The sequence below is a fragment of the Tupaia chinensis genome, unplaced genomic scaffold, assembly GCF_000334495.1.
Source record: "Tupaia chinensis unplaced genomic scaffold, TupChi_1.0 Scaffold000140_1, whole genome shotgun sequence".
In the NCBI taxonomy this organism is placed as follows: Eukaryota; Metazoa; Chordata; class Mammalia; order Scandentia; family Tupaiidae; genus Tupaia; species Tupaia belangeri.
The window spans coordinates 9,450,678-9,473,679 of record NW_006159610.1 but is presented as its reverse complement, the minus strand read 5'-3'; the positions used below and the strand labels follow the sequence as shown (position 1 = coordinate 9,473,679).

General features: G+C 37.1%; 1 protein-coding gene across 1 annotated transcript in view; it reads right to left on the bottom strand.

The window, feature by feature from the left end:
• MGAM (maltase-glucoamylase) overlaps window positions 1-23,002 on the bottom strand; it is a 101,222-nt gene that overhangs the window by 60,904 nt on the left and 17,316 nt on the right. Inside the window, 6 exon segments of the mRNA XM_014586456.2 lie at window positions 1,351-1,450; window positions 3,754-3,925; window positions 4,410-4,561; window positions 5,104-5,213; window positions 6,229-6,349; window positions 21,307-21,425. Of these exon segments, the coding sequence (XP_014441942.1) occupies window positions 1,351-1,450; window positions 3,754-3,925; window positions 4,410-4,561; window positions 5,104-5,213; window positions 6,229-6,349; window positions 21,307-21,425 (774 nt within the window).

Here is a 23,002-nt window from a genome sequence, read left to right as displayed (position 1 = left end):
GTTTGAGTCTTGGACCTGGCAACTTGCTTTCTCACTTTGTCTCTCTCTCTCTCTTTCTTTCTATGGTAAGTACATGTGCCCTATAGAAAATTTCTTAAAATAATAATAAATAAAATTAAACAAATAATTCTTTTTAAAAAAAGAAAAAAAGATACTATATAAGCCCCAGAGTCTAATCACCCTTTGAGTGACTCATCATTGAGAACTCCTGTGTGAATGCAAGTTGTAGATGTAAATAAACTCTGTCTTTTCTCTTCTGATCTGTCTTTGTATCAGTTTAAATAGCAAGCCCTCAAGAAGTACGCCAAAGAGGGCAAAATGAATCTCTTATCAAGCCAGAGCCAAACTAAGTAAATATCGGAGATTATATTATAAATTCGACATCCCTCCAAGCTCTCATCACTATTCTCAGAAGTTGCCTTATACTTATGGTTTCACTGGGGAGTAAGGACTGCAAGACCTACTGAGATCAGCTCTTTGATCATAGGAACCACTCACAGAGTGTCCAGGATCCCATGGCTTTGCCCAGCAAGGCTCCTTTCAACTGCCTGAAACTATACAGTCCTTGTAACACCTCAGTCCATTCTTAGGCAATTAGCTATCTTAAGTATCTTAGAATCACCTAATGATTGTACCAGCTATCTTAGAATTAGGTCTCTTAGAATTGTCTGTTAAATATTCTAAAATTATCTTAGATTGTCTATGGTGTTTATCAAACAATATGAGGTGACTGATCAAATCTTTTATATTTTTAATTTACAATCCATTGCAAACTGAAGCTTTTGAAAGTGAATTATTAGAAAAAGGTTCATGCATGCACTTGGATGCGACTACAATATTTACTCTCAATTTCTAAATTAATCTGCTAGAGACTTGAAGCCATGTGCAATCTATTCATTGATCACACTTCCAATAACACTGATCTAACCTAATGGTGCTCAATTGAAAAGAGGCTAGGGATCAATATCCTGTGCCTATTCTTAATCTTGGGAGATCCTAGTACATCTCTTCTTCCCCTGTAGTGGATTCATTGCCACTAGGATAGGCTGAAGAAGAAAATATCAGTACAAACTGTCTCAGAGTAGGTTGTAGGGAAGGGTTAGCACTCTTAACTCTACAACAGAAAACATTTTAACAGAAACAGCAAGATTCAAGAGAGAATCCCCTACTCCTGGCTCTCATAGGCCAGCAGATAATGAAGTAGGGATAAAGCAGTTGGAGAACATATAAGACCCTAGACTGTGGCTCAATCATTTTAAAGGGAGCCATTCCTTTATCATAGTACTGTGAGGTGAGAAGAAACTGAAATCACTCTGATTTATCTTCATGGCCATTCCCATGGTCCTTTACCCATGGCATTGCTGTTCATCAGAAACACTCCAAAGGACGATCCGCTAGCATCTTCAAGGCACAGGAAGAATGTCTGTGCACCATACAAGTTAGTTCCATCCTACAGAAAGATAATTAAAAACAAAAACAAATTTACAACCAAATAGGCCTAACACCACATTGCTGAATTAACTTAGGAAATCAGCCTTAATCATGTAAGTGATAGAGAACCCATAATCAAGGAACACACGAATTTTATTTTTTTTGAGAGGTTTTCGCTATAGGGCGCGTGTGCTCCCCAAACAGACAAAGAGAGACATAGAGACAGAAGGCGAGAAATCCCCTCCCCCAGGGGGGATGGTCACACCACAATCCCTTCTCCTCCATTCTCCTCTCAGGATCTTGAGCACACACTCACACGCGCCCGGTGTGAGTTTTAAGCCACCAGGTCCGGGACGCGAACCGCGGTCAACTACGTGGGAGTCCAGCGACATAGCCATTACGCTAACTGCTGGTTCCCAGAACACACGAATTTTAAAAGATGGAATCTATATTTGGTCCATGTTAAGCAAATAAATTAGTGTTTTCAGGACCAGCAGGTGGCATAATGGCTGTCACTGGACTCCCACGTGGTCAACTGTGGTTTGAGTCCCAAACGCGGTGGCTTAAACTCACTCTGGGCACGTGTGCGTGCATGCCCAAGATCCTGAGAGGAGAATGGAGGAGAAGGGATTGCAGCATGGCCATCACCCCTGGGGGGTGATTTCTAGCTTTCTATCTCTCTGTCACTCTCTGTCTTTCTGATGCGTGCACACGCCCTATAGCAAAAACCTCTCCCCCTCAAAAATAAATAGCGTTTTTTAATAGAACAAGTCATTTATGGCTATTTATCTAGCAGGAATATGGAGGTTGTACCATTTGTTAGAAGATAAAAGGATGAGAATTTTGAACCATGATTCAAAAAAAACCTCCCCTCTCAAAGAGGCCTGTCTTAGCCTGACTTAATCTCACCCAAAAAAGTTCCAAGTCTTAATATGAATCAGGCTACTAGATGGATCTCTAGCCTAAGCTGGTCTTCTAGATTCCAGAATAGATCTCAACCCAGACTGCAACCCAGAACAACTAAAACAGAATCCCTGGGGATAGAAGAGACGCAAACACTGCTATATTTTATGTTTCCCCAGATAATTCCAAAGTACAGTCACATCACTGAATCCCTGCTCCAGAACTGTGTTCCACAAAAATATGATTTACATGGTGGTCTTAGCTAAATGCTTAGCTAGTTCAATAGATGAAAGAGGGACAGAAAGTCCATGTCTCCACGAGCCAGTGCTGAGCCTGCACACACTGAGAAGCAGGAGCCTGAGGTTCCCTAAGCAATCATCACCAGCTGTTGCTAAGTAGGCTGCCCCGATTCTGCACCTATTCTGCTTTCTAACAGTGGTAGAGAGATGGGCTGTAAGTTGAAGTAAGGAGGAGATCCTTTCTCTGCTACTTATAAACCATTTTACTGCAGGCTACTAATTTGTCTTCTCTGACTCTCACTTTTATCTATTAGAGAAATAAATTATTCTTTCTTTCTTTCCTGGGTTCTTTTGCAAAATATAAATAAGACATAAAAATAGTTGTTCAGTAAGTTATTGCTATGATCTTCTTTTATCCAGTCACTAGTTTCGCTTACTAAGGAAAGTTCCTGAGCTATACAGTATTGCTAAGTCTAGAAAACAATGTCTCAAATTTTAGCAGTCACAGGGCCACACTGCCCTCCACAAAAATGTACACTGAATATATGCAAACCAAAAATTATAGTAGACCAACCATTATGTGAGTCAAAAACAAAAGCCTGATATGAGAGGAAAAAAGTGCAAAAGCAGAACTAAAATAAAATATAAAAACACTGTATATTCTTCCACTGCAAAGGATGGTTTATACATTGTTTTGTCTGGGGTTTTATCTTATTTGTGCTGACAAATCTGGTAAACAGTCATTTTTTAATTTTTTTTTTTTTAGTTCTACCTACAACTAGGGAGATCATAATCAACAGTTGCTCAGAGTACAGGTATTAGTAATACTTGCTATTGATTAGTTTAAAGAAAGTAATCAATTTAAAGAAGCTGACATTTATTGAGTCCTTTCTTTGTGGCAGATGTTCTTCCAGATACTTTACAGATATCAACTCATTTAATCCTCACCACAACCCTGTGAGATAAGCATATTACCCCCACCTTATAGATATGAAACTGAAGACACAGAGGTAAGAAACTTGCCCAGAACCATGGAACTGGTAAGCAGCAGAGCCAGAATTCACACTCAGGCGGTCTCACCCTAGAAACTTACTCCTAACCACTATACTGTACTACCAGAGGTGACCTCCCAGAATGAAGGCGTGGTGTTCCATGGAGGGATCCCCTGCTGAAAGCTCACCCCATTGGGGGTTGTGTCCCTGTTAAATATGGGCCAGGTCTTCCAATTCATGTCATGCCGGTACTGTTGGTGCACGTGTTCTCCCAGGCCATACACATTCGCACTGGGCAGGCGGATGGACAGCTGCAGGAACTGATCAGAAAACAGGAGGGGCCCGATGCTTGAGTCAAACCTAGACACCGGTGGGAAACAAAGGGACAGGTAAGCAAGTAGGAAAAGACCTCATAACTGCTTAGAAAAGTGTTCTCTATATCTCAGTGACTCAATAGTCTCAATTTAATCTGTCCCCTTTGCCCTCCTGCAACATTTATCAAGAGATAAGGACTCTTTGAGGGTAGGTACCACATGGCACATTTGTCTCTCACACAGCCTACCACATGACCGGAACACTATACTATGTCATAGTAGATGCTCAATAAATATTTATTGGTGGGCAGGTTGTTTTACAGAGGAAAGGAAGGGGGAAATAAAGATAAAAATGATTGTGCAAATAGAAGGAAGAAGGCAGAAAGTACGTACATTTGGGGGTAGAGTCTGGTTATTAATCTGGGCTCCCAACCTTCAGGAACGTCATTGAAACACACCTTTCCTCAGGCTCATATACCTCCTTCTCTGCAACCTTCCTTTGGATCCCCAGGTAGGTTTCTAGAACTTACAGAACACGCTTGTTGCTTCCTCTGATCACTTTGATGCTAAATGGCTGGTTGGAGACCTCAACTTCATAGGTCAAAGAAGACGCAGCGTTTCCAGTAAAGGGCTGCACATGTTCATGAGGCACTTCATACCTGTTCTTGGTTTGGTCAGTCAACTACACAGAGGTGAATAAAAAAAAAAAAAAAAGTCAAAATGAAAACCCTTCTCTTTTCAAAAATACAAGTGACACTACCAACACTGGTACTTCCCAGTGGTTATACTTAAGGTACTGAAGTTCAGGCATTATAACTAAGGTAGAGGTACTCATTATTACCAAATTCAGGTGTGTAACATTTGGGCATAGTTAGTCTTTAGAGAGAGAGATACACCGTAAGTATGCAGAGACAGATTATCTCTAGAAAAGTCCAAACTGAGATCATTGCTTTTCTTCTCTTTAATATAACTCATATAGTATCTAGGACAAACCAATGACAGTAAATGTTTTTATTTCATAGAGTAAATTCTATAATATATATTTAGGAAGTTATCACACTGAAGGAAGGCTGAACTTGTCTTCCACATGTGGCTGCTAAGTAATAAATAATGGTAAAGAAAATGTTTCCATTAGCCAAATTTCTACTTTGTAGCAACTGCACTTATTAGGTAGGGAACAAGAGCCTGTCAAAATATTGTTTAAAAAATAAAACAAACTATAACCTTAAAGTGAAAGCGATTAGACGTCTGATATTCTGCTGTGAGAAGGACAATGTCGACATCATTTCCAAATGGGGATGAAGAAGACAGACTTCTCAACTGGGCCGTGAATCCTAATGTGTTGGGAGAGAAAGGTTTTTAAACCCAGCTCTGTACATTTGCAAGTAATAGCCATGCAAAAATTAAGTTTTATGGCAAAGGGCTGATGAAAATTCTTTATTTCCCCAAAGAAGGAAAGAGACACATACACAGCCCCTCATACTCACATGCTATCATTGACAGATCCTGAAGCTAGGAACTGACATTACCTTATCAAAAGTTTATGCCTCTTGTTTATAAAATCTTACTGAAAACCTCCCCAAAAGGCCTACCTCTCAATCCACCAGCCCATCAGTTACTCTGTGTTAATCAGGTACCCTTTATGCTCTCAGACTCAATTTGTATATAAACATTACACTGCCTCCGTTATTTTCATATATTACAAGTGACCATGTACCTAGATACTGTCTCCCTAATTATTGGGCCAGAAAAGTCATGACACATTTTTGCATTAAAAAGAAAGAACAATACATCATTCCAGTAACCCAATAAATGGTAAGCCAGGTGAGAGCTGAGATTTTTTTTTTAAAGAGAAGATTTTGCTATAGGGAGCATGCTCTTGCCACAGAGAGACAAAGCAAGAAATCACCCCCTGCGGGGATGGCCAAACCACAGTCTCTTCTCCATTCTCCCTCGGGATCCTGGGCACCCACACACCCAGGTTCGGCATGAGGGGTTTTTTTTTTTTTCTTTTTTTGGAGAGATTTTTGCTATAGGGTGCATGCGCTCGCCAGACAGACAGAGAGAGACAGACAGAAAGCGAGAAATCACCCCCCAGGGGGGATGGTCACGCCACAATCCCTTCTGGTGCAACCAGAAATGGAATACGGCCTCTGAACTCCCAGGCAGAGAGTAGGTTTCCTTGAGGCCAGAACAGACTGTGGCCCATGACTAAGGGTGGTGCCTACCTCTGGAGCAGTGTGGGCTTGCAGAGCAGTACTCTGCACGCTGCCTCAGTGCTCCTCTAGGGGATGTGGAGCCAACCTTCCAGGGTTTGGGGCTCCTGCCTTGTGGCGGTGTCTGGCTTACCTGCGTTGGTGTTTGCAATGTCACCTTCTATTTGGTAGCCATGATTCTTGGAATAGTAACACCATGGTATGTTTACAGGTACCTGAGGACTCCAGCAGCAGCCGCGCTGGTCACAGACGGCCTGAAACAAAAGATGAGTCAAGGTAATTATCACTTACAAAGTACACAACATCTAACTTGAGGCTGAAGTCTCAATAACCTCATTTTATGAATAAGTGAACTGATAATTAGAGAAATTGTGCTATCTCCCAAGGCTAAGACAAAGCCTGTCCTCACATCCAATTTTTCTGGGCCAGTGTTGTTCCTATGTAATAGTATAAGAAGCACAATGCATTCCACAGTTTCATCACAAGAGACCTATAACTGTACTTAAATACTCTAGACTATATTATAATTAGAGCACAAGTAATGCAAAATTATACATGGAGCTCTATTTATACTGGTTTTTGCTTTTCAAAATGATAATAAAAACTTTGCAATCAGCTTTATTCAGAAGCTTTCAAATCAAATCAACTGTGCTTTGACTTTTATATATATGTATTACACATGTGTGTATATATTTTGTGTATGTCACATATATACATCCTCTCAACTCCAAGACAAACTAATCTTTCTTTGATACCCAAATAGTCCCCAGTTCTTAGTTCAGAAAGGTACCTCCCTTACATACAATCAGTGACTGAATCCAGTGGAGATTAAAATGAATATAATCTCTATTCTCACAGCAACCAATCTAGGAGAAGCAGCCAGGTTAAATATAGAAAGTGTGAAAAAAAATCTCTCCTCTTGAGTGTGGTCTGGGCTTAGTGACTTACAACTAATAGAGATCAGAGAAAATAATCAGATGTCACCTCTGAGATTTGTACACAGAAAAAGTATGACATTTGTCTCACTAGTTCTTTGTCATTTTCTCTGTTGGAGTCCTCACTCTGGGAGACATGAATTGTTATACCATCCAGAGGCCCATGTGACAAGGACCTGAGGGAAGTCTCCACTACTAGCCAGCAAGCAACTGAGATTCTCAACCCCAAAGAGCTGACTCCTGCCAGCAATCACACGAATGAACATGAAAAGGCTCATCTCATCATCCTGGAAGACACCTCAGTTTCAGCTTTGAGGGACCCTGAGACAACACCCAGCGGAGTCAAGGCCACATTTCCAACTATAGAAACGAAGAAAATAACTTGTATGCTAAATCATTAGGTTTGGGGATAATTTGTTGCACACCAATTGTTAACGAATGCATCCTGCCATCCATCTTAGAGACGAAAAACCTGAGGCCCAGAGAGGTAGTTTCACAGAGTGACCTGCCAAAGGTTACTTAGCTATGGAGAAGGGAAGATCCAAACTGAGGCCTCTTGCTGTCTATTTCCTTTCTTCTATTCTCTTCATTGAGTCTCTCTAAGCACAATCGCAAGAGGCTGTGGCAAAGCCTTGCATATGATAAGAAAAAAAACTTTTGCTTAGCTATATGAATGAAGAGATTTAATAAAATGCTATTTTTTTACACTAATAGCCAATGTCAAAGGTAAAAAATGGACGCCAGCAGTTGGCATGGCCGTTAAGGCGCTGGACTCCCACATGGTTGACCACAATTCAAATCCTAGACCTGGGACTGCTTTCTTTTTCACTTTCCCTCTCTGTGTGTCTCTCTCTGATGAATGTCTATAGCAAATTTAAAATAACAATAATATTTTCCCCCTATTTCTCACCCTCTGCCATTTTCTACCCTCCTCTCACACTGTCTCTGGTATCTGCAGTTGCTTCCATTCTTTTTCTACTTTTTCCCACATTTTATTGATTCACCAAATATCTTAATTAACCTAACTACTTTCAATAGTAAGTTCAGCAGATATACACACATCTATGAATGCATGTTGACTTTAGGCATGAAACTCTGTGAGTATAATACTATAATGTAGCACCTAGCTGAGGCTATAGAACTTACTGTGGTCATTAAATGGAAAATTATTTGTTGGCAATAGCATGTATGACAAAGCCTCTATACAGTGTATTCTAGATGGGAAATCACATTTTGCATGCAGTGATGATGTTCAGTGAAAGAATGTAAAATAAATAAATATTTTTAAAATTAAAACAAAATTTTTAAAACAAAATATAAGCGAAGGTATGGACTAATATTCACATCAGAACTACACTCACAACTGCAGGTATTGATTGACTGCAACAAATACAAGAGTTTGGAAAAAATATCAACAAAAGCAATCTCTGAAAATCAATTAACCACATAATTTAAAATAAACAATATTGTATATTTTATTAAAAAATAAATAAAATAATAATAATAAATTAAATTAAATCATTCTTTTTTTAAAGGTGAAAAACGATGTCTGTATGTGGTTTATGTTTCTGTGGGACCAGATTTCACTGTGAATTCTACTTTAATCAGCATTTCTGTTCTAATTCTTTCCTTTCCAAACCCATTCAGATAAAACTGCAGCATAAAGGAAAAGAAGAGGGTGTTATAAAGGGTGTCAAGCAGAACAGACTTTGTACACTCTCAGAGCTTAATAATTTTTTCATTGAACTGGAAAGGGCAAAGATCAGGATGACCAGAAAAGCAAGGAAAGTAAACAGTTCTTGCTGGACAAATAAAAAATACTAGCTCCTACATCACAGCTGAGCAACTCAGGACAAACACTAAAAGAATCTGAGCAAGATCCATGTAAGAAGTGTGTGAAAAAAGGATATAAAACTGAGGAAAGTCGTTTTAGAAAGAAACTATGAAAACTGAGGGAGGCACTCAAAAACAAAGACACAAAATGCCCTCTTTAATTTGAATATAAGACTTAAAGCTTAAGATAAATTGTCAAAAATAATATACTATAGGGAACCAGCAGTTAGCATAATGGCTATGTCGCTGGACTCCCACGTAGTCGACTGCGGTTCGCGTCCCGGACCCGGTAGCTTAAAACTCACGCTGGGCGCATGTGCGTGCATGCCCAAGATCCCGAGAGGAGGATGGAGGAGAAGGGATTGTGGTGTGGCCATCCCCCCTGGGGGATGATTTCTCGCTTTCTGTCTCTATGTCTCTCTCTGTCTGTCTGGTGAGCGCACACACCCTATAGCGAAAAAAACCTCTCCAAAAAAATAAATAAATAAATAAAAATGTTTAATTGGGAAAAAAAAATAATATACTATAGAATGTGTAACTACCAATATAGCACTGAGGGACAAATCAAGGAGTGTGGTGTGTGTGGTGTGTGTGTGTGTGTGTGTGTGTGTGTGTGTGTAAATCCCTAATCCAAAAAATAAGAAAATACGTTTATGAGGAAGGGTCAGAGAAGAGTACATAAAACAAATAGAAAACACAAAATGAGATCTTAAGAAAAACTGTCCTATCAATTATCACATGGTTTAAACACTTAAAAGACAAAGTCAGGTAACATTGAAAGAAAAAAGAACACCTAAAAGTTTCTTGTAGGTTGCATATCCACAACTCAATCTCACAAAAGCACTGAAAGTAAAATGTGAGAACAGTACATGAGAAAAATGATAATTCAAAGCTCATATAGCTATATTAATATCAGACAAGTAGACTGGAAGTAAAAATTCATTAATAACACACAGAGTCACTACATGATGATAAAAATTTCAATCTGCCAGGAAACTATCCACAGCTCAGACTTGATATGCTCCTAATAATAAAGACTCAGAATATATACACGAAGAATTTCAAGATTCGCAAGAGAAAACAGAGACAGAAAGAGAGAGAACATAACAGAATATTTGTAAACTGCTCCCTCGGTAATTAACAGATAAAGTAGACAGAAAAAAACAGTAAACATATTTTGTTTTTAGTATAATGGATATCTCTTACACCAACAAGCTGAGCTGAACTCAGAGATGGAGGGAAACCAGATCCTGAAGACAATATTTAAGGTTTAGTAAAGCTCTGTTCTTCCCAAATTTACCCTCCTTAAACTCCAATTCTTAACACTTAGAAAGAGAAGAAACAATGAAGGAAATATTTTGAGCCAAAAACAGACATGAAAAAAAGAGGAAAAATAGGGCCTGGTCTTTCCCAGGAACATCAATGCAAACGCTGAGAAGAAAAACCTCATTCATAATTGACAATAGAAATTAGCAGTATAATAAATAAATAATGACAAAGTACTGTTTCTTCTAGAAATACAAAGAATTCTTTATTATTTGAAAACCCATTTGTGTAACTTATTACAATAACTTCTTAAAGAAAGTATACCATATAATAATTTAATCCATCAGCTATGCAAGATAAATTTCTTAGCAGACTAGAAACATTTGTCATTTATTTTATGTTGGGCACAGTAAAAATCTATTTTTTGTTTATTGAAATATCTAGGGGCCAGCAAGTAGTTTAGTGATAAAGGTGTTGTACTCCCACATGGTGGACTGTGGTTCAATTCCTGGATCCTGTGAGTTGAAATTCACACCGGGCACGTGTGCATTTGCACACCTAAAACCCCAAGAGGAGAAGGGATTGCAGTGTGGCCATACTCATTTTCTGTCTATCTCTCTGGAAAGCATACGCACCCTATGGCTAAAGTCTCCCTCTCAGAAAAAGAAATACCCAATAAATTATGTTTCATATACTCTCATCCTACAGTGTTATTGCACTTCACAATTTGTTCCTCTTACTGGTTATAATTTTGTATCCATTAACTATTCTCCTAGCTACCCTTCCCAGCTTCTAGTTATCACTATTCTGATCACTATCTCTATGAGATCAACTTTTTTAGCTTCCACATATGAGAAAAAATGTGCAATATTTCCCTTTCTGTCTTGGCTAATTTGACAACACAGCTTCCTCTGGACTCATCCATGTTGCCAATAATAACAGATATACTCTCAGATATACTAATATCATTTTCTTCAGATATATGCCCAGTAGTGGAATTACTGGATCATATGGTACTTCTTCCCTTAGTTTTATGAGAACTTTCCATATTGCTTTCCCAGTTGCATAGTATTTGGGTATTACATTAAAGTCTTCAATCCATCCTGTCAAAAAGTCAGTTGGTTGTATGTACATGGATTAGAAAACATAGTTGTACTAATTTACTGTCCCACTAATAGTGTATAGCAGTACATAAGAGTTCCCTTTCTTTGCATCCTCACCAACCCTTTTTCTCAAAATAGCTATTCTAACTTGTGTGAGATGGTGTCTCATTGTAATCTTGATTTATATGTCTATGATGAATAGCAGTATTGAGCATTCTTTCATACTGTTGACCATTTTTTATTCTTCTTTTGAGAAATGTCTGTTCAGATCATTGCCCATTTTTTAATTAGATTATTTGGGACGTGTCTATGTTAGTTTGTTTTGGCCTTTGCATTACTGAGTTCCCTATATACTCTCAATATTAATCCCCTGTCAGATAAATAGTTTGCAAATATTTTCTCCATTCTATTGGCTGTTCCACACTTCATATATTGTTTCCTTTGTTTTTGCAAAAGCTTTTTAGCTTGATATACCCTCATTTGTCTATTTTTGCTTGTGCTTTTAAGGGCTTCTCCTAGAAATCTCATAGCTTTAAATATGATATTTAAATCTTAACTTATTTTGAGTAGATTTTTATGTATAGTGAGGGATAGGTGTCTATTTTCATCCTCATGCATATGGATAGTCAGTTTTCTCAGAAGAAACTATTTTTTTCACCAATGTTCTTTGTTTAAAATAAGTTGGTAGTATATACATGGATTTATTTCTGTGTTCTTTATTCTGTTCTATTGGCCTCTATGTCTGCTTTTAAGAGTACCATCTTATTTGTTTAATATAGCTTCATAGTATATTTGAAGTTAGCTAGTGTGATGCCTCCAGCTTTGTTCTTTTTGCACAAAATTTCTTTGTCTATTCAGGGTTTTTGGAGGTTCCATATGAATTTTAGGGGTTTTTTTTGTTTGTTTTTTGTTTTTTGTTTTACTTCTGTGAAGAAGGCCATTGAGATTTTGATAGAAATTGCTTTGAGTAGTATGGCCATTTTAACAAATGTTAATTCTTCTAATCCATGAGCATTAGATAGCATTCCGTGTTTTCTCAGTTTGTTCTCTTCTCTTTTTTTTTAATCAGTGTTCTTTAGGTTTCATTGTATAGGTTTTGGGTTTTGGTTTTACGCTTTTGGTGAAATTTATTTCTAGGTATTTTTGTAGCTATTGTAAATGAAATTTGTTCTTGATTTTTTTCTCAGCTTATTATTGGTGTAGAAAAATACTGCTGGATTTTCTAAGTTGATTTTCTATCCTGCAACTTTGCCAGATTAGCTTATCTAGTCTAAGAGTCTTTTCTGGTGGCACCTTTAGTTTTTTCTCTGTATAAAATTATAATGCTAATAACAAGTATAATTTGACTTCTCCTTTCTAATTTGGATACGCCTTACTTCTTTCTCTTGCTTAATTGCTTTATCTAGAATTTCCATGTCTATACTGAATAAGGGTGATGAAAGTGGACAACATTGTCTTGGTCTAGTTATTACAGGAAAAACTTTCAACCATTCTCTCTTCAGTATGAAGTTTGTTGTGAGTTTGTTATATATGGCCTTTATTTTGTTGAGATATGTTCCTTCTATTCCTAATTGGCTGAGAATTTTTATTATAAAGTAACGTGGATTTTACTAAGGGCTTTGGTGCATCAATTGATATGATCATATGGCTTTTGTCCTTCATTCCGTTGATATGATGCATCACATTAATTGATTTGTGTAGATAGACTCATCCTTTTGTATCTGAAATAAATCTCAGTTGGTCATGGTGTATCATTTTTTTTATGTTCTACTGAATTAGATTTGCTAGCATTTTGTTGAGGATTTTTGCATGTATGTTCATCACAGATTTGGCCTATACTTTTCTTTTCTTTGTTGTGTCCTTGTCCAGTTTTGATTCGAGGGTAATGTTAGTCTAATACAATGCAATTGAAAGAATTCCTTGTCCTTCAGTTTGTTGGAAAATTTTGAGAAGTAATGTTGACTCTTCTTCAAGTGAATTGGTGTGAAGTGTATTCATGTTGGGAAAATTCACTTTACAAGCTAAATAATATATAGTGATTGAATGTATAAAAGAAATTAAAATAAAATAAATTAAATTAAAATTTTTCTTTAAAAGTTTGGTAAAATTCAACAACAAAATCATCTAGTTCTGTGATGTTCTTTGTTGGATAATTTTTAATAACTTTTCTATCTAATTACTCATTATTGACCTATTCAGGTTTTCTATTTCTTCCTGATTCAATTTTGGTAAGAAATATTTGTTGAGAAATTTATCCATTTGTTCGCTTTCCAATTTGTTGTAAGATAATTATTCATTATAGTCTCTAATAATCTTGTATTTCTGATTCCAGTTTTCCCTTTTTCAATCTCTGATTTTATTTATATGGAACTTCTTTTTAATTTCCATTCTATCATTGGAATATAGTAAACAATATGATTTTTTAAGATTTTATTTAACTTTATTTATTTATTTGTTTATTTTCATTTGACCAGTGTGAGAGAGAGAGAGAGAAAGAAAGTGAGAAAGAAAGCAAGCAGACAGGTCCAGGACTCAAACAGCAGTCGGCCATGTGGGAATCCAGTGACCTTAACCATCACACTACCTGCAGGCCCTAATAGGTTTTTTTTTAAGTATGCATACAATACATGGCAATCAAATAAATAATATAACCATATACATCACTTTCAACAGAGAACTTCACTTTTTTTCTTTTTTTGGTTGTTTCTTCTCTTTGCCTCTCCCACCAACCTTTTGCCATCCACTCCCTTCCCTCACAGTCTCTGGTGTATGTATTTATCCTCCCTATTATCATATCTTCACATATTTTCATTTCTACCACAGAGTGTAAGCAAAGAATAGACCTTTTTGTTTTTAAGTCTAGCTAAACTTTTGTAGATGTTGCTTATCTTTTTAAAAATCAAACTTTTCATTTTGTTTATCTGGTTTCAATTTTGCTTATTTCTGCTCTGATATTTGTTATTTATTTCTAATCTACTAACAAAATTTGGTTTGGTCCTTTTTTTCTAGTTCTTTGACATATAGCACTAGACTGTTTATTTAAAACTTTGCTTTGTGTGTCTGTGTAGGTATTTCAACCTATAAGCATCTCTATTAGTAGTACATTTGCTGTATCCCATAGGTTTTAGTATATTGTGTTTTCATTTTATTTGTTTCAATAAATTTTTTAAATTTTCTTCTTAATTTCTTCATTGACCCACTGGCCATTCAGGAATATGTTTACTTCACATGTCTTTATGTAGTTTTGAAGTTCTTCTTGTTGATGATTTGTACTCTGATTCCATTTTGATAAGGAAAGATACTAAACAAAATTTTTATTTTATTAAATTTGTTGAGACTTGTTCTGTGTCCTAACATAAATGGTACACCCTGGAAAATATTCAGTGTGTTTATGAGTATAATTTTTATTCTGCAGCTGTTATATAAAATGCTCTGTGTTCTGTACATATCTATTAGGTCCATTTGGTCTACAGTGATGTTTAAATCTGATTTTTTTCTGATTTTCTATCTGTATGATCTCTAATGTTGAGTGTGGGGTGCTGAAGTCTTTGATTATCATTGCATTGGGGTCTATTTCTCCCTTAATATCTAACCGCATTTGCTTTGTATTATTTGAATGCTCAAGGGTTATCTATACATATGTTGACAAGAGTCACATCCTTTTGTTGAATTAATCCATATATCATTATATAATGATTTTCTTTGCCTCTTTCCCAGCTTTTAACTTTAAAATTTATTTTTATCTGATGTAAGTACGGCTACTCATACTCATTTCAGTTTCTGTTGTGTGGAATATCATTTTTCCATCTCTTCACTTTAAATTTATATGTGCCTTTACAAGTGAAGTGAATTTTCTGTAGGCAGCATATTGGGCTTTGTTTTGTTATCCATTTAGCCAGTCTATAGATTTTATTTGAAAAATGTAATCTATTTACATGTGGGGATTATTGACAGGTAACGATTTTTGTCAATTTCTTAGTTGTTTCCTGGTTGTTCTGTGCCTTCTTTGTCTCTTCCTCTCTTATTTTTCTCTGTAGTTTGGTGATTATCTGTAATTACAGGGTTTATTCCTTGCTTTCTCTCACTTGTGTTCCTTTCTATCAGCTGAATGTTGTGTTTTCATGTGTTTTCAACAATGATACTTATTGTCCTTTTGTTTCTAGATATAAGACTCTCTTAGTCATTCCTTATAAGGTTGGTCTTGAGGTGGTGAACTCCCTCAGCTTCTGCTTTTCTGGGGGAAAAAACGTATTTTTCTTTCTAAAGGTCTGGTTTGATTATTATAGAATTCCATGTTGCCCTTTTTTTTTGTTTTTTGGTTTGTTTGTTTGTTTGTTTAGGGTTTGCAGTATACTATCTCATTCTTCCTAACTTGCATAGTTTCTGCTGAGAATCTGCTGTTAGTCTGATGAGAATTCCTGTATGTGACTTGTCACTTTTCTCTTCCTGCTTTTGAAGTTCTTTGTCTTCACATTCTGATAGTTTAATTAATATGCTTTTGCAGGGATCTCTTTCAGTTCAATTTGTTTGGGAATAACTGAACTTCTTGTATCTCAATGTCCACATCTCTTCAGTACTTCGAAGTTTTCACACTTTATTAAATAAGCTTTCTATCTCTCCCTATCAATGTCTCCTTCTTGGATTCCCATAATGTGAATTTTAGGTAATCCCTTACTCTGAGCTGGTGGCCTATGAAGACTGCTAGGTCCTCCAGCAGCTAGCACTGTAGTTATCCACAGTGGTAACAGGGTCTATTAGGGATCTCTCATATACCCTTTCCCAGCAATGGGAAACTCCAGGCTGACCTTGGCTAGGTGTTTTATTTCTCTATATATACAGTAATCTTGAGTCTCTATGCTTCAGAAAGCTTCATTAATTTCCTTGGTGGACTCCAGTCTTCCTCCTTAGGTCTCTACTCAAAGTAAACTTCTTTATTTGTTGTTTTTTTCCTCTTTGTGGAGGAAATAAGCTCTAGGTACTTTTAGTCAGCCATTTTGATTGGGGACTAGGTACCTTTCAAAGCTATCCATGTAATTCTAATGTGCAGCCACGGCTCAGAACAAGTGCTTTAGGAAATCAGCACTACAACTTAGCAACTCAGACTAATCAGAAAGACAGGAAAGGAAAGCAAACAAAAAATAGTACAATGAACATGGAGACCACTGAACAATAATCCACAATTCACACCGTTATAAGAAAAAAAGAAAATAGTCCCCAGGTCTTTGTAGTGCTGATTAGTGTAACAGGTAGAAATAACTGGAAGAAATCTAAGGAGATCTGCTACAGACCTTCTCCCCTAACTCATTTCCTGCAGTAAACATATATACATTTAGTTTTAAAGACTTTCTCAAATATTTTAATAAAAAAAAAGAAATTTTCACCCATAAGCCCAAAAGCATATACCAAAGGTAAAATTACTTATCAACCAGAAACACACCCAGAAATAATTCTATATGTCTTTCTACAATGAATATTGAAGATAATTTACTTATAAGATTAAATGCCTTGAAATGCATAAATGGTTAGGTCATTATGAAGCAGCATATATAAGATTAAGAAAAAAAATTGGACCTCAGTAAAGATATCATACATAAAAGAAAAAGGACAAAGTTGTAGGGCCAAATGTAAACAGTTTAAAAGGAAGTGACCCTAGGCCCAGTGAGAGTCAACTTGAGTGAGTCAGTATTATTAGTCATCTCCTGTCAAAAGAGAGAGGGGTATGGGCTCTTTAGGATCCACCCCATCATTCCCTGTACTATATTATCTAGTAATTTATCACAGCCTTTGTGCTTAAGGGTAGCCTGTATATTACTCAAAGCAACATAAGCATTCCTCCGCAGTTGTTTAAAATAGCTGCATAGAAAGCAACCATGGATACCAGAGGCAATGTGGGAGGAGGGTGGGACATGGCAGGGGGTGAGGGATAGGGAATCAAGGATGGCAAAACAAAAAACAAAGTATACAAGACATAAGAATTGGAAAATTACTTGCTGAAAACATGTATGTTGATGTGCTTGATTGAGCCAATACACAGTGTATTTTGGATGGAAAAAAAATAAAAATTAAATAAAAAATTAAAAAAAATAAAATAGCTGCAAGGTCTTAGAAATACCTACCATGGAGAGGTGGGTCTGTTGCCCTTTCTGCTGAATCTAGGCTGGCCTGTGATTGATTTGATCAATAAAGTGCATTCTAACCCTTAAATATGAAGATGTTTAAAATGGTTTACACTGTCTCTTTCCACCCTTCTTCTTCAGCTATATACATATCCCTTTAACAGGTACATCATATAAATACACCATTATCCAAAGTTTGAGCCTCTCAGCACAGCCCACATCAGCATATGGTTCTAAGGATACAGAAAACATGCAACTAAATGCCTAAGACATGCCTTGTATAAGAAAATAGATGGTTAAATGTGCCAATATTCCTTCAGCTGAGCAAAATAGGAACCTGCAGGTGGACGTCAAGGTTATAGGGTAATTCAGTTGGGTGCGACACATAGATAAGACCAACGGGCATTTATTTCAATAGATACCACAGTATTTATTGAAGATACACATAGATAAGACCAATGGGCATTTATTTCAATAAATACCACAGTACTTATAGAAGATACACATAGATAAGACCAACAGGCAATAAAACATCAAAGAAACATTACTGTGGCAGTAACAACATCTGAGGTTCACCAATATCCAATAACAAGATAGAAGTGTAAGGTTGTAGGAGAGAGACATACTTAGAATGTGATTGTCTTCTAGGTACACTTCTAAATAACTAGTTTCCTAGCACAATATGATAGGGGCGAGTAAATGGATGTACATCAACTTTCTGAAGACCTAGTGCACCAAATATTTGGTTTAGGTACAACAAATCTAGACCACAACTTCCCATTCCTATTTTTTCTATTGACAAGACAATTTATTAACGGTCATCTATCACCAGACTCTAATTCACCTTAAATACAGTCTTAAACAGTCTTCTCTCTCTGGCACCAGTTCCTAGGCTCTTTCTGCGTTCTAAGTTACTTGTCTGGCTCTGGTTCCCTTTTCTGCCCTATAGTCTAGCCTTCTCAAAACCTAGTCCCTTGCTCATGCGTGTCTCTCATCTATTCTCTTTGCTGTCTTCATTTTCTTTGACTCAGCATTTACATCATTTCAATCCATACCAAAGGCCCAAGTTGCAATAATTCCCACTCCCATTTTAGTAAATGTGTCTGTGTCACAGGTCTAATTGTATATCCAGAAAAGATACGTTGAAGTCCTAATATCCAGTGCCTCAGAACGTAATCTCACTTGGAAATAGGGTTGTTGCAGATGTAATCAGTTAAGATGAGAGCATACTGGAGCAGGATGAGCTCTTAATCCCATATGGCCAGTATCCTTATAAAAAGGGGAGACCTAAATATTGACATAGACATACAGGGAGAATGTCACATGAAAATGGAGGCAGAGAAATTGGTGTGATGTAGCTACAAGCCAAGGAACACCTGGGATTGCTGACTCTCACCAGAAACCAGGAGAGAGGCATGAAACACATTTTTCCTCAGGGTTCTCAAAAGGAACCAACTCTTCTCAACACCCTGGTTTCAGACTTCAGGCCTCTAGAACTATAAGAAAATACATTTCCATTGTTTTAAGCCACCCAATTTGCAATGTTTTGTTACAGCAGCACTAGGAAGCCAACACAGTCTACATAAGCCTTCCTCCCAGGCATGTTCTCTCCTTCCCTTTTGCTTGCTGCTCAAGGTCCAAGTAATCTCCATGCCCCAGAATCAAGGTTGCTTCTTCCCTGACTCACAATGGTCTTTCCGACTTCTGAACTCCTAATTGCATTTATAATCAAGAATTATTAATGTTTAAAACAGTTGATTGGGAGCCGGCAGGTGGTATGGTGGTTAAGGGCGCTGGACTCCCACATGGCCAACCACGGCTCAAGTTCTGGACTTGGTGGCATGCTTTCTCACTTTCCGCTTCTCTTTCCCCCGATTGTCGTTCCCTCTCTCTCACTCTGACCCTCTCTAGTCAAATTAAAATAAATAAATAAATGAATAAAGTTAGATAAAATAGTTCTTTAAAAAAATAAATAAATAAAATAAAATAGTCGATTGAATGTTCTGATTGACTGATCCTATGCTTTTTTATAATTACCCTCAGGCTACACAAGATCTACACATAACATCTTCCCTTTTATGCCATGTATTTAATGATCTTATCTCATATTTCTTGCTTCTCTTATGCTATTCCAGTCACAGGAGCTCCTTACTGTTTCCTCAACACATTCCAGGTACACGCCTGCCTATCTAATCTACACAACAATAGAGTACTCATGGAAAGGACAGAAATCAAATCATTTAGCATCATCAGGGCTGCAAGGGGCCAGACGATGGCATGGACTCCCATAGGCTGACCACAGTATGAGTCCTAAACCTGAAGGCTTAAGAATCACACCAGGAGAATGTATGTGTGAACCTAAAATCCTGAGAGGAGAACAGAGGAGAAGGGTTGTGGCATGGTCACTCTCCCCCCGAGGGGGGGGGGATTTCTTACTCTCCTCTCTGTCTCTCTTCAGCACACCTTACCCCCAAAAAAAAACTAAGAAAAAAAAATAAAAACAATCTTTTGTAATAAAAAAAGAGGGCTGCAAAACACCTAATATCTGGATATTTGGAGCAACATGCTTTCTGATTGAAATTTCATTCCTCATTCATTTTTCTGGTTTTACTCATTTACTTTTTCCTAATTGAGATAAGCAAGATGAATATCCTAATGCCTCTTTCTTCCATATTCATATCTTCCTCAGCCTCACTTCATTTCCCAAAAGAGTAATTCATTAGGGCAGATTTGTTATTTAATAAGAAAGAAAATAAATATTTTGCTATATAGGGTCTTTAGGCAAACCAAAATAGCAACTCTCAAGAATACCACAGCTTACTATAGCCCACTGAGAACAGGATGACTACAGAGATAAATGTGGGAGCGTCATGGGTCCCTGCACTTACAAGCACCAAGCATCTGTTTTGTCCCTGTGTCAGATTTCCAACCCATATCTGATCCAAATCTGCTATTTCATGTTAATAGAGTTCACTTAGAAAGCTACATTCTGTCCTATTTAGATGTCACTTTCATTCACAAAGTAAAAAGTGACCAACAATACTGCCCTCAATGTACTTTACAATCATGATAACAAGCTAGACTTTAGCCAATGATCAAGAGACACTGGCCTAAAGTAAATGCCCAGAGGCCTGAATTATATATAATCTGATATTAATTATTATTTTCCTTTCAAAGCAAAGCTCTTGAAACTTTGTCCTTAGTTTAAATAGTGTATTAAGCACGTGTATTAATTTTTACTATAGATTCTAGGTAACTATTAGTGATTTTTTTAAATTATTTTTATTTAATTTTATTTATTCATTCATTTGTTTTTCATTTGACCAGAGATACACACACACACACACACACACAGAGAGAGAGAGAGAAAGAGAGAGAGAGAAAGAGAAAGTGAAAAACCAACTCACCAGGTCTGGGACTCAAACCATGATCAGTCATGTGGGAGTTTCCAAAATCTTAATCACCAAGCCATGTGCTTGTCCCCAACCTTCAGTGATTAAAAAAGGAAGAAGACAGGCAGGCAAAGGGCAAAACAGGCAGCAACAGAGTCAGAGAGAAACAACAGTCAAATTTTGTTGCCAGATTAAGACAAATATATTTGTAGAAAGTCAGCCCTAATTATTGTAGGGTACATACTTATACTAAAAGCCTATTCCTTATTTATCTGAAACTCAAATTTTACTGGACAACCTGTACTTTTATTTGCTGAATCTGGCAATTGTAGGGAATTTTTCAGCTCTTCTTTTCCCAAATTCTGCTCTTCATACAAGCATGGATATAGGATTAATTTGCCTGAGCTACAATGAGTTCAATACAAAAAGCTCTCCGAGAGTTACGAACATCAAAAAGAAAAAGAAGGAGGAGGAGGAGGAGGAGGAGAAGAAGAAGGAGAAGCAGCAAATTTTAAAAATATACCCAATGGCATAAACTCAATGAAAACAAGATCCATAAAGCAAACCTTTGTTGGTGACTGCTCAGGAATGCAGTTTATTCGTTCCAATTCATTTACCACTGGGCACTTGGCAGAATCAGGGGTGGTACTTGTCCCAGGAGTCGGGGTACCAGTGGTCTCAGAATCTAGGGCAATCCCAAAAGGAAACACAAAATGATCAACAGACAGATTTAACATCACAGGCATTTAATAGTCTCTGTTTTCAATATCTCCAATTATATTAACTCTACTACTGATGGAATTTCACTCTGATGTCCTCAAAATTTATGGATTCACTTTATAAAGCCTCATTTTGCTCTTACTAACTGTCTTTACATCTACGTATACCCGCATCGTCTTATTCCCCCAAGTCTCGTCTCTAGAAGATAGATAACATGTACAAATCAAGGACTCCACCATTAGATTAGAAGCTCAGGAAGGTGGAAATCAATCTTCCTTTTGTCTAGGGTCATCAAACAATGGCCTTCAGGCCAGATCAGGTTGAAGGCTATTTTCAAATAAAGTATTTGAGACACGACCATATCCATTGCTCCTTTCATGCCACAATGGCAGAATTAAGATATGACGGAGACCATATTGCCCATGGAATCTAAAATATTTCCTATCTGGCTCTTTACAGAAAAGTGTGCAGACCTCTGCTCTGGTCCTTTTCCAACCCCAGCAGCCAGTGCACACAGAACACGGGCAGTATAAGTCTCGTTCCAATCATGGCAACACCAACTCCATTTGCTCAGTCAACAGCCTGGACAAAGAATACTTCTGAGTGATGGAATTGTTCTATAAGTACAAATTTTCATATGACAATAAGTGTGAAAGGAGTCCACCAGTCTAGAAACCTACTAAAGACCTACGGAATTCCAATTTCAGATTTACAGATCAGTAGAGCAGGGCAGGCATTTTTATTTCATTCTAAAATAAGGAAGTGAACTTTCTCTAAGGCACTCTGCAATAAATTAATAACAAGACAACATGATGAGGCTTTTTAAATAATTTGATTTTTGCTAGTGTTTCTAATTTAAAGTAGTAGGTAAAACAAATTCCATATTTATACCAGTTTCCACATAAGGGTTTTAGTTCAACTTCAGGATCACATGAATAACTCAGTGCATTCCAAGCCCTTCTTTGGGGACAAAACAATTCAATAAACTGTTAATAAAATAAGTAAGATAATTTGTTCTTTTTTGAAAGAAACTAACTTTAATCTAAAATACCTTAACTGATTATATACTTGACTGACTTTCCCATAAGAGTATTGCTATTTATCATTATTTTGTTTTAAATTTATCTATTTGTTTGTTTTATTGGGGGGGGGCAGGGACCCTCATAGGATCTTGTTATATCACAATGCTTCCCCTAGTCTTCCAAACAGCCAGGATTATAAATGCACCTATGAGTGTACCCAGCATGTTCAGCTTGATCTGGGATCTGAACCCCAGGCCCTCCCAAGTGGCTGCAGGATTAGGCAGCAGCACTCTACAACTCACACTGCCACAGCTGGGATTGTTATCATTATTAACAGAATTAGAATTATTTGATGAACTTCAGTAAATGTGTTTTGAGTGTCAACTATGGAATCCTGCACTAATTAAATTGACAAATGAATGTGTCAGAAATTAAACCTACAACAAACACCTATTGAGCTGCCTCAGTTCTAGTTAGATGTTTCCCAAAATGCACACAACACACATACACAATCCCCCAC